The sequence below is a fragment of the Heliangelus exortis genome, chromosome 15, assembly GCF_036169615.1.
Source record: "Heliangelus exortis chromosome 15, bHelExo1.hap1, whole genome shotgun sequence".
Classification (NCBI taxonomy): Eukaryota; Metazoa; Chordata; class Aves; order Apodiformes; family Trochilidae; genus Heliangelus; species Heliangelus exortis.
In genome coordinates this window covers 15,793,329-15,805,685 of record NC_092436.1, presented here as the reverse complement: position 1 = coordinate 15,805,685, position 12,357 = coordinate 15,793,329, and the positions used below count along the sequence as shown (strand labels likewise).

Here is a 12,357-nt window from a genome sequence, read left to right as displayed (position 1 = left end):
TGGGAGATATCCCCAGCCCCTGTGGGAACATCCACCTGCTTCAACCTGGTTCCATGTTTGGGGGTTTAGAGTCCCTGCCCATGGAAGAGCTTTGCAACAAGATGATCCTTAAGGTCCTTTCTAACCCAAACTATCCAATATTTCTGCAGTCCTTTCCCCTCTCTGATGTCACCACACAGGCATGGAAATACTTACTGCACTCACAAGTCAAACCTGAACAACTGAAGCACTCTGCAGAAAACTGAGATAATATTACAGAGCCCTCTCCATCAGAAAAATGAAACAAAAACAAATGCAGAAAATAAGATCCAAGAAAAACTTATCTGCCAGACTTGCTTCTACTTCTCAGCCTTTCCCTTGATATTAGGAACCAGCAGCACTCTCACAATCATACAGCAAGTCTCAGTGTCATCAGACAGCAACACAGTCCTCCTCTTCCATCCATATCACACCTGCAAATTACCTACAGGAATCAAGCACTGCCCAGGAGGGCAGTGGGTTTCCTCCCTCACAGAGAAGCCTTGTGCCCCTTGCTACTACTTTTTAGGTGGGTGTTTGCTCTCTGTTCTCTTTTCCCCATGAGGACATCAGCCAGGGAGGACAGACACACTTGTCTTTCTCCTCACTCCCTGAGGGGTCAGCCAAGGGTTCTCATCAGAACTGACATTTAGCTCCATCCCCTGGTTTCCTGCACAAGCTGCTCCTGCAGCTCTGGGCCCTGTGTCTTCAGGGAGGAGAGCTCTGGCCTGCAAAGAGCAGAGAGTGGAGGCTGTCACTGGGAGGTAAGCAGGCACCAGAGAGAACTGCAGAGGACATGTCTTACACCACTGTCTGTGTGACACCATCCTTCTGCACCCAGAGCCCAAGAGGAGGTTGGACCCTGCAGTGTCTCTCTGACCTGGATGGGGACATTTTAATCTAGAGATATTTCTCCACTACGAACACCAATAAGGCACCAGAGCAGGTCTGTTAGAAGTCTAAGAGGACAATTTCATAAGGTGAGATCCCAAAATAAAAGCACTTTCTCACAAATGGTAAATGCAGTTTCATGGTGAGGTCTTGAGGTTGGTCCTTGTCTCCCCTGAGGCTACTGGGGCTCTGAGAATCTGCAGTCAAGTAAGTCCAAGTCATTGGTGGTTATGAAACAGAAATCTGTTTAGGGCTCTCCAAGATGGTCTGAAGTGCCAGAAGGATCCCTAGAAAATTCTCATGTTAGAGGGGAGTCTGAGAATAATTGGGTGGAGAGGTAGGAGAGAAGGAGCTGATTCAATCCTCACCTCTTGTCACCCCCACACTCCTGGGACAGCTGGAGGTTCAGGAGCACCTTAGACATGACTCACTTGAAGTTCAGAGCATCAGTGAGAAGAGAGGTGCTGCTTGTTTGCAGCAGCAGCCCTCAGGTTCATGAAATGGCTGGAAGGTCATAGAATCACATCATGGCTTGGGTTGGAAGGGACCTTAAGGATGAGAGAATCACAGAATCATTCAGGACAAACAGAGCACTAAGATCATCAGGTCCAACTGTCACCACAACACCACCAGGACCTCTAAACCATGTCCTGAACTGCAACTTCTACACATTTGTTGAACACCTCTGGGCATGGTGACTCCACCCTCACCATGGACAGCCTGTTCCTATGATTGAACACTCCTTTAGTAAAGACATTCTTTCCTAATTTCCAATCTAAACTTCCCTTGATGCAACTTGAGGCCATCCTATTGCTGGTTACATGGGAAAAGAGACCAACACCTCCTTTTAGGGACCTGTAGGGAGTGAGAAACTCCCTCAGGCTCTTCCAGACCAAACAATCCAGGTTCCCTCGGCCACTCACAAGACTTGTGCAGCAGAGCCTTCCCCAGCTCCCTTGCCCTTCTCTGGACACAACCCAAAACCTCAATGTTCTTCTTGGAGTGAGAGGCCTAAATAACACAGGATCTGAAGAGAGACCTCACCAGAGCCAAGTACAGGGCCATGATCCTTTCCCTTCTCCTGCAGGCCTAAGTATTTCTGATAGAAACCAGCATTCTCTTGGCCTTTTTGGACACCTGGGTACATCCTGTCTGTTGTCACCCAACACCCCCAGGGCCTTTTCTGCTGGGCATCTTTCCAGCCACTCCTGCCCAGGCCTGCAGACTGACTTGGGGTTCCTGGGACTGAAGTGCAGGACCTGACACTTGGACTTCTTAAACCTCATACAACTGACCTCGGCCCATTGACCCAGCAAGTCCACATCCCTCTGCAGAGCCCTCCTACCTCTGAGCAAATCAAAACCCCCTCCAAACTCAGGATCATCTGCCAGCTTCCTGACAGTGCACCCAATCCCCTCATCCAGATCCTTGATCAAGATGTTAAACAAGCCTGGCCCCAACACTGAGCCTCTTCCTTCCAGCCACACCTGCCAGGAACATCCTACACTGCTTCCTCTCTACTGTTTTGCTTCCAGCAGAAGTTCAGTAACTGGAAGTCCCCCATGAAAACAAGGATAAGAAATTGAGAGACTTCTGCCAGACACTTGCAGAATGCTTCATCTGCCTCTTCCTCCTGGGCAGGGGTGATCTATAAAGACTGCCAAGAGGATATCAGCCTCGTTGGCCTTCACCCTCATCCTCACCCATAAGCACTCGATATTAACACCACATTCACTCAGCTCCATACAATCAACACTCCCTAACACACACAGACACCCCACCATCTTTTCTTGCCTGACTTTTCTCAAGAGCTTAGAACCATCCACTGCAGCATTTTGGTTGTCAGAGTCATTCCAACACATTTCTGTGATGGTCACTAAGTCACAGATATCCTGCTGCACAAGAGCTTTCAGCTCCTCTTTCTTGTCCATGCTGAATACATTGGTGCAGACGCACTTGAGTCCAGGCTAAATGTTTCATCTGTAATATTGCCAAACCACCCCAAGGCTCATCTCTAGAGAGCCTCTTTTATCTCCTTCATAACTAATATGAATCCCACTTGATGAGCTGCACCACCTCAGGAGTGAAGACTATTTTCACCCTTCTGAGGTGGCTGGAACTCATACCAGCAAACCTAGGCACTGTATACGCTATAATTATATAAAAAAAACATAACATAAAAGAAAAAACAACACCAATAAACAGAAATGAAATTCCACCAATGGCACCAGTCAGTCTCTTCACTGCCAAATTCCATATCCAATAGTGGGTAGCTATAAGATCCTGGCAGCAGACAAGGGAGATGGAATTTCCAAGTAGAGTTTTTAAACCAGGCATCAGGGAGGCAAACACTTCCCCACGGGCATGAGCCCTTATAGAAAGACCCTATCTAGTTTACTTGCAGGATGCAATCAGGTACTGGTAGGTTCCATAAGGTCTCCCTAGAGCATTTTCTTCTCAACACTTCAACAAACACCTACTACTCATGCTCCAGATCATCAGATCATCGTTAATTAATACCTCACCATCACCTTCCTCCTCATGAGTTCCCTCTGTGTTTCCCTGCCCAGAGATGCTCGAGGCCTCGGATCATTCTTCCTGATGACCCCACCCCCATTACCACAACGCTCATTACAAGCTTCCCCCCCCCAGAGCCATCAGCTCGTCACAGACAGGTTGCCTCACCTGGGCAGCCCAGTCGCCTTCTTCGCCGAGGTTGGTCGCCTCCTGCGAGCACACGGAGCTGCGCTGCTCGCCCGGGCCCGGGGGTAGCCCGGCGGGGAAGCAGGGCAAGAGCGGCCTGAGGAAGCGGAACTCGCTGTTGACGGTGCCGCCGGCGAAGCAGATGTCGTAGACGTAGCTGCGGGGCAGGGAGCCCGCCGTGCTCTCCGGCACAGCCGCGGGGAACGTGGGCAAGCTCTCGGCCCGCGCCCCACGCACCTTCGCCACCACCGCCGCCACGGCGGTGGCCACCAACAGCGCCGACACGCAGGCCAGCGAGGCGATCAGGTAGAGGGTCAGCGGCCCCTCCGACTCCGACCCCGACCCCGCCGCCGCCGCCTCCGCCGCCGCCGCCTCGTCCTCGCCGCCCCGCCAATGCGCGTCGGAGAAGCCGTCCACCAGGGCGATGCCCAGCGTGGCGGTGGCCGAGCGCGGCGGCTGCCCGCGGTCTCGCACCAGCACCACCAGCCTCTGCCGGGACGCGTCCCTCTCCGACACGGCCCGCGCCGTCCGCACCTCGCCGCTGTGCAGCCCCACGCGGAACAGACCCGGCTCCGTCGCCTTCCACACCTCGTACGACAGCCACGCGTTCTGACCCGCGTCCGCGTCCACCGCCACCACCTTGGCCACCAGGTAGCCCGACGGAGACCCGCGCGGCACCACCTCGCCCCACCGCAGCCTGCTCTCCGACGACGGGTGCAGCACCACCGGCGCGTTGTCGTTCTCGTCCCGCACCACCACGCGCACCACCGCCCGCGCGCTCAGCGACGGAGAGCCCCCGTCGGCAGCCACCACCGACACCTCCAAGGCGCGCACCTCCTCGTAGTCCAGCGCCCGCACCACGTAAACCTCCCCGCTCGCCGAGTTCACCGACACGCGCGGACGCTCCTCGCCCTCCTCGCGCAACACCGCGTACGTCACGCGCGCGTTGCTCCCCGCGTCCGCGTCCCTCGCCGACACGCTCCCCACGCGCACCATCGGGCTGTTGTTCTCCACCACCCACAGCGTGTAAACCTCCCGGCTGAACTCGGGCGCGTTGTCGTTCACGTCCGAGATCTGCACCCAGATCACTTCCCGAGAGCTCAGCCGCCTCCTGCCCCAGTCCCGGGCCCTCACGCTGATGTTATACTCCGCCCTCCTCTCCCTGTCCAGCGCCCCCGTTGTTCGCACCTCGTACTCGTTGGCAAACGTGGCCGTCAGGCTGAAGGGCGAGTCCCCGTCGATCCAGCACTCCGTCCTCCCGTTCTCGCCGGAGTCGCGGTCCCGCACGCTCAACAGGGCCACCACGCTGCGGGGCGGCGCGTCCTCGGGGATCGAGGCGCTGACGGACGTCAGCGCTATCTCCGGGGCGTTGTCATTCACGTCCAGCACCTCCACCTGCACTTTGCAATGTGCAGACAGACCCCCGCCGTCTGTGGCTGTCACCACCATCTCGTGGCTTTTCGCGTCCTCGAAGTCCAGGTTGCCTGCGATCCGAATCTCTCCGGTTTCGGGGTTCAGCTCGAAGAGCTGCCGAGTTTTTTCGGGTGTCTGGGTGAAGGCGTAAAGCACCTTCCCATTGGACCCTTCATCAGGATCTAGGGCAACCACTTTCACAAGCAGCTGTCCCGGGGGACTGTTCTCCGACACCCGCACCTCGTAGAGATCGCGGCTGAAACTCGGAATGTTGTCATTGGCATCCAGCACCACGACGCGGACCCGAGCCGTGCCCGACCTGGGTGGAGAGCCCCCGTCGGTGGCCGTCAGCAGTAAATTCAGCTCTCGCTGCTCTTCCCGGTCCAGATAACGCTCCAGCACGAGCTCTGCATACTTTACTCCGTCTTTCTTTGTTCCGAGAGCGAGGGAGAAATGCGGATTGGCCTCAAGGCTGTAGTTCTGCAAACCATTAATGCCCACGTCACGGTCATGGGCGCTCTCCAGAGGGAAACGCGACTCGGGTGGTGTCGTTTCTGCAATCTTTAAAACCATCTCCTTCACCGGGAACACGGGGGAATTGTCGTTCACGTCACGAACCTCCACCTCCCCTCGCATCAGCTGCAACGGATTCTCAAGGAAGATCTTAAAATGCAGCGTGCAGGTAGCGCTCTGCGGGCAGATCTCCTCCCGGTCCAGAGACTCCTTCACTGTCAGGACGCCGGTGCTCGGCTCGAGCCGGAAAAGCTGCTCGTTCCCCTCGGACACAACGCGGGCCTTGCGAGCCGACAGCTGGCTCGGAGCCACCCCCAGCTCCTCTGCAATGTTGCCCACAAACGAGTCCCTCTCCATTTCCTCCGCCACAGAATACCGCAGGCTTTCGGCCCCGCTCCGCCACACGCAAACGCACACAAGAAACAAGATCACTTGCCTCTGCCTGCCTCCGCTCCGTCTCCCACACGCCAGCAGCCTCCAGAAAAGCCATCCACCGTCCTGCGGGGCTCCCACCATTCTTCAGCGGCCTCCGAGACAGAGCGCTCTTGCTCAGCAATCCCGCGGGCGGGGGGCTCAAACCTCCCGGCGAGCCCGTTCTGTGCCCCTGCCTCCTTCCCTACCAGCTCACAAACCTGGTTTTCTTTTTTTTTTTCCTGTCTCCCGGTGACTGCAAACGCGGTGCTGGGAGAGGAACCTTCCGCTCCGCGGCCAACACCCCCACCCAGTGTCGCAAGTGGGAATTGTTCCTCTGCCTTACTCTCTACAGCGCTGCTGTTTTCGAGTTTGCTGCTTCAATCTGCGCTCTCTATGCAAAAGCTCAGACTAAAAGGACCTTTGAATATTTCTCTATTCTCCCCCAATACTCAGGGCTACTCTCTCATCACTTCCTAGCTCGCCACCCGAATTTTTCACAAAGAGCTGTGGGTTTTCCTCTGTGTTTTGTCAGCATCTCACGTTCTCTTACTTCCGCGGAATTTATCTTTGCATTTTTCTTCTCTTCACCATTTCTTAAACAGCACAGGACGAGTAATAAGTGGGGCCGGTCTGAGAACAGACGCTATGGAGAGGTGGCGCCAAAGAGCAGAGAGAGAAAGGCGCGGGAGGATAAATATCTCATAATCCCAGCTCAGCATAACACTACAGTGATAAGGACACATCGTCCTAAGGCTGATTTCCTCACACTGTGTATCACACCTCGCCCAAAGGACACATGGCTCTCGGCTGTTCTCTGCAAAAAGAGTTTCTCTTGTTTAACTGACTGGAGGATCCTCCCCTGTCGCCTCTATACAAATAAACAGGTCCTGCCCATGGAAGAGCACTGAAACGATGTGATCTCTTACGGTCCTTGCCAAACAAAGTCATTCCATTATTTAAGAGTCCTTTTCCCTCTCCACAGAAAAACTTTGGAGGTCGCTTCACTGAGAAATCAGACCTGAACAACTAAAGCTGTGTAAGAAGATGCAGCTAAAAACCACTCAGTATCAAAGATTTACCACTCAGTATCATGATTTAAAACCCCAGATGTACAAATGTCAAGGAGCAAGAGCTAACAGAGATAATAGCCAAGGCCAGGGATGTAATGACACTAATTGGCAGGGCATTAAATGAACCCTTCACCTGTAAGCTGCAATAGGCAAGGCCAGAAATTTTGCTACATACATAGTGAAAAATGGCCTAGACAAGTGAATTTTGAGATATCGTACTCCCCAAGGAATACCCAAGTAGGTTTTCTTGTTTCCTCTCATCAGACATTTGGCTCTTGAAAATGTGTGGGCAAAACAGCACAGACTACACTAAAGATCAACAATTATTATGAAAGGAAAAGGAACAAGAAAGCTTCTCCATGACCTCCACTCTTCAGTGTCTATAGTGTAATGCAAAAGTTTTAGACTACTACACTGGAAAACCAATAACAGCACTGTAAATGCTATACTATGTTGGACACAAACCCCCAGAGATGTAAGATTTAAATTTACTGTATGAAAAACATAAGAACAAATTGCTCAAAGCACACACTTTGCAGTAGGGACAACGTGTAACCTCCTGCTCAAAGAAGCAAAGGGTGTCAACATCAGGCATTCCAAACTGAATCAGCTTCTGCTTCTTTTCAAGGAGTCACTGTGCAAGCTTCATTTTGCTTAATACCTGCTTGGCCCGGTACTGAACACTCTGCAGAAAGTTGTGACTGTATTGCAGAATCCTCTCCATCAGGAAAACAAAACAAAGCAAAAACAGATGCAGAGAAAGTAATGCAGCAAACAAATATCTTGAAGAACTGCTCCCAGTATTCAAGTTTTCCCTCGATATTTGAAAGCAGTAGCACTCTCACACTCACACAAACATCCTGAACTGTTGCTTCTCTACTGTTTTATCTCCCACACCTGCCAGGAACATCCTACACTGTTTCCTCTCTACCGTTTTACTTCCAGCAGAACTGCAGTAACTGGAAGTCCCCCATGAAAAGAAGGATAAGACATTGAGAGACTTCTGCCAGGCACTTGCAGAATGCTTCATCTGCCTCTTCATCCTGGGACAGAGGTTGGAGAATGTCTATGCAAACTCCGGAGAGCGTATCTGCCTTCTCGCCTTCACCCTCATCCTCACCCATAAGCACTTGATATTAACACCACATTCACTCAGCTCCATACACTCAACACTCCCTAACACACACAGACACCGCACCACGTTTTCTTCCTTGGCATTTCTCAAGAGCTTAGAACCATCCATGGCAGCATTCTGGTCACCAGAGGCATGCCACCACGTTCTCTCATGGTGACTGAGTAACAGATAACCTACAACACAGTGGATCTCAGCTCCCCCTCTTTCTTATCCATAGTGAATATTTAGGTGTCGATGCACTTGTGCCTAGGAAAAAGGTTTCATCTGCAATATTACCAAACCATGCCAAGGCTGATCTCTAGCAAACCTCTTTTATCTCGTTCAAAACAAATATAAATCACACCTGATGAGCTGCAACACCTCATCAGTGAAAACACTTTTCACTCTTCTGACTTGGCCAGAATGCTTCCCAGCAGACAAGGTGCAGCATAAATATTACAATTATTAAAAAAGAAAAACAAAGACACAAAGGATCCAAGCCTGGGATCAGTGTTGATTATTACCTCTCCACCACCACCCTACTCAACATGCTATTCCCTCCTCGTTTCCCCGCACGATTGCCACAGCCCCATCTCGGCGATCCCCCTCACCTGGGCAGCCCAGTCGCCTTCTCCGCCGAGGTTGGTCGCCTCCTGAGAGCACACGGAGCTGCGCTGCTCGCCCGGGCCCGGGGGCAGCCCGGCGGGGAAGCAGGGCAAGAGCGGCCTGAGGAAGCGGAACTCGCTGTTGACGGTGCCGCCGGCGAAGCAGATGTCGTAGACGTAGCTGCGGGGCAGGGAGCCCGCCGTGCTCTCCGGCACAGCCGCGGGGAACGTGGGCAAGCTCTCGGCCCGCGCCCCACGCACCTTCGCCACCACCGCCGCCACGGCGGTGGCCACCAACAGCGCCGACACGCAGGCCAGCGAGGCGATCAGGTAGAGGGTCAGCGGCCCCTCCGACTCCGACCCCGACCCCGCCGCCTCCGACTCCGCCGCCGCCGCCTCGTCCTCGCCGCCCCGCCAATGCGCGTCGGAGAAGCCGTCCACCAGGGCGATGCCCAGCGTGGCGGTGGCCGAGCGCGGCGGCTGCCCGCGGTCTCGCACCAGCACCACCAGCCTCTGCCGGGACGCGTCCCTCTCCGACACGGCCCGCGCCGTCCGCACCTCGCCGCTGTGCAGCCCCACGCGGAACAGACCCGGCTCCGTCGCCTTCCACACCTCGTACGACAGCCACGCGTTCTGACCCGCGTCCGCGTCCACCGCCACCACCTTGGCCACCAGGTAGCCCGACGGAGACCCGCGCGGCACCACCTCGCCCCACCGCAGCCTGCTCTCCGGCGACGGGTGCAGCACCACCGGCGCGTTGTCGTTCTCGTCCCGCACCACCACGCGCACCACCGCCCGCGCGCTCAGCGACGGAGAGCCCCCGTCGGCAGCCACCACCGACACCTCCAAGGCGCGCACCTCCTCGTAGTCCAGCGCCCGCACCACGTAAACCTCCCCGCTCGCCGAGTTCACCGACACGCGCGGACGCTCCTCGCCCTCCTCGCGCAACACCGCGTACGTCACGCGCGCGTTGCTCCCCGCGTCCGCGTCCCTCGCCGACACGCTCCCCACGCGCACCATCGGGCTGTTGTTCTCCACCACCCACAGCGTGTAAACCTCCCGGCTGAACTCGGGCGCGTTGTCGTTCACGTCCGAGATCTGCACCCGGATCACTTCCCGCGAGCTCAGCCGCCTCCTGCCCCAGTCCCGGGCCCTCACGCTGATGTTATACTCCGCCCTCCTCTCCCTGTCCAGCGCCCCCGTTGTTCGCACCTCGTACTCGTTGGCAAACGTGGCCGTCAGGCTGAAGGGCGAGTCCCCGTCGATCCAGCACTCCGTCCTCCCGTTCTCGCCGGAGTCGCGGTCCCGCACGCTCAACAGGGCCACCACGCTGCGGGGCGGCGCGTCCTCGGGGATCGAGGCGCTGACGGACGTCAGCGCTATCTCCGGGGCGTTGTCATTCACATCCAGCACCTCCACCTGCACTTTGCAGTGCGCAGACAGACCCCCGCCGTCGGTGGCTGTCACCGTCATCTCGTGGCTTTTCATGTCCTCGAAGTCCAGGTTGCCCGCCACACGAATCTCTCCAGTTTCAGGGTTCAGCTCGAAGAGCTGCCGAGTTTTTTCTGCTGTCTTGGTGAAGGCATAAAGCACCTTTCCGTTGGACCCTTCGTCAGGATCCGCGGCTACCACTCTGACCACCAGCTGTCCCAGGGGACTGTTTTCGGACACCCGTACTTCATATATATCCTGATCGAATTTCGGGTTGTTGTCATTGGCATCCAGCACCACGATGCGGATCCGAGCCGTTCCCGACCTGGGTGGAGAGCCCCCGTCGGTGGCCGTCAGCAATAAATTCAGCTCTCGCTGCTCTTCTCGGTCCAGATGACGCTCCAGCACGAGCTCTGCGTATTTTGCTCCGTCTTTCCCTTTTCCGAGAGAGAGGGAGAAATGCGGATTGGCCTCCAGGCTGTAGTTCTGCAAACCATTAATGCCCACGTCCTCGTCTCGGGCGTTTTCTAGAGGGAAATGAGACCCGAGAAGTGTCGTTTCGGGAATCTTTAAAACCATCTCCTTCACCGGGAACACGGGGGAATTGTCATTCACGTCACGAACCTCCACCTCCCCTCGCATCAGCTGCAACGGATTCTCAAGGAAGATCTTAAAATGCAGCGTGCAGGTAGCGCTCTGCGGGCAGATCTCCTCCCGGTCCAGAGACTCCTTTACTGTCAGGACGCCGGTGCTCGGCTCGAGCCGGAAAAGCTGCTCGTTCCCCTCGGACACAACGCGGGCCTTGCGAGCCGACAGCTGGCTCGGAGCCACCCCCAGCTCCTCTGCAATGTTGCCCACAAACGAGTCCCTCTCCATTTCCTCCGCCACAGAATACCGCAGGCTTTCGGCCCCGCTCCGCCACACGCAAACGCACACAAGAAACAAGATCACTTGCCTCTGCCTGCCTCCGCTCCGTCTCCCACACGCCAGCAGCCTCCAGAAAAGCCATCCACCGTCCTGCGGGGCTCCCACCATTCTTCAGCGGCCTCCGAGACAGAGCGCTCTTGCTCAGCAATCCCGCGGGCGGGGGGCTCAAACCTCCCGGCGAGCCCCTTCTGTGCCCCTGCCTCCTTCCCCACCAGCTCACAAACCTGGTTTTCTTTTTTTTTTCCTGTCTCCCGGTGACTGCAAACGCGGTGCTGGGAGAGGAACCTTCCGCTCCGCGGCCAACACCCCCACCCAGTGTCGCAAGTGGGAATTGTTCCTCTGCCTTACTTTCTACAGCGCTGCTGCTTTGGCTTTGGAGTTTGCTGCTTCAATCTGCGCTCTCTATGCAAAAGCTCAGACTAAAAGGACCTTTGAATATTTCTCTATTCTCCCCCAATACTCAAGGATACTCTCTCATCACTTCCTAGCTCGCCACCCGAATTTTTCCACAAAGAGCTGTGGGTTTTCCTCTGTGTTTTGTCAGCATTTCACGTTCTCTTACTTCCACGGAATTTATCTTTGCATTTTTCTTCTCTTCACCATTTCTTAAACAGCACAGGACGAGTAATAAGTGGGGCCGGTCTGAGAACAGACGCTATGGAGAGGTGGTGCCCAAGAGCGGAGAGAGAAAGGCGCGGGAGGATAAATATCTCATAATCCCAGCTCAGCATAACACTACAGTGATAAGGACACATCGTCCTAAGGCTGATTTCCTCACACTGTGTATCACACCTCGCCCAAAGGACACATGGCTCTCGGCTGTTCTCTGCAAAAAGAGTTTCTCTTGTTTAACTGACTGGAGGATCCTCCCCTGACGCCTCTATACAAATAAACAGGTCCTGCCCATGGAAGAGCACTGAAACGATGTGATCTCTTACGGTCCTTGCCAAACAAAGTCATTCCATTATTTAAGAGTCCTTTTCCCTCTCCACAGAAAAACTTTGGAGGTCGCTTCACTGAGAAATCAGACCTGAACAACTAAAGCTGTGTAAGAAGACGCAGCTAAAAACCACTCAGTATCAAAGAGGAGAGGTCATGATTTAAAACCCCAGATGTACAAATGTCAAGGAGCAAGAGCTAACAGAGATAATAGCCAAGGCCAGGGATGTAATGACACTAATTGGCAGGGCATTAAATGAACCCTTCACCTGTAAGCTGCAATAGGCAGAAATTTTGCTACATACATAGTGAAAAATGG

General features: G+C 54.8%; 2 protein-coding genes across 2 annotated transcripts; both read right to left on the bottom strand.

Moving 5' to 3' along the window:
- Window positions 1-3,540: 3,540 nt before the first annotated feature.
- LOC139803245 (protocadherin beta-16-like) lies at window positions 3,541-6,859 on the bottom strand. The gene has a single exon (XM_071759184.1). It carries the CDS (start codon window positions 6,052-6,054, stop codon window positions 3,541-3,543), a length of 2,514 nt encoding a protein of 837 aa, XP_071615285.1. The 5' UTR covers window positions 6,055-6,859.
- Window positions 6,860-8,687: 1,828 nt separating this feature from the next.
- Window positions 8,688-11,218, bottom strand: LOC139803243 (protocadherin beta-16-like). Its single transcript, XM_071759183.1, has one exon. The coding sequence runs from the start codon at window positions 11,205-11,207 to the stop codon at window positions 8,688-8,690; it is 2,520 nt and encodes an 839-aa protein (XP_071615284.1). The 5' UTR covers window positions 11,208-11,218.
- Between the last annotated feature and the right edge of the window lie 1,139 nt (window positions 11,219-12,357).

Excerpts from the sequence above, each read along its gene's own strand:
- LOC139803245 (XM_071759184.1), bottom strand. The coding sequence starts at position 6,054 with ATGGTGGGAGCCCCGCAGGACGGTGGATGGCTTTTCTGGAGGCTGCTG.
- LOC139803243 (XM_071759183.1), bottom strand. The coding sequence starts at position 11,207 with ATGGTGGGAGCCCCGCAGGACGGTGGATGGCTTTTCTGGAGGCTGCTG.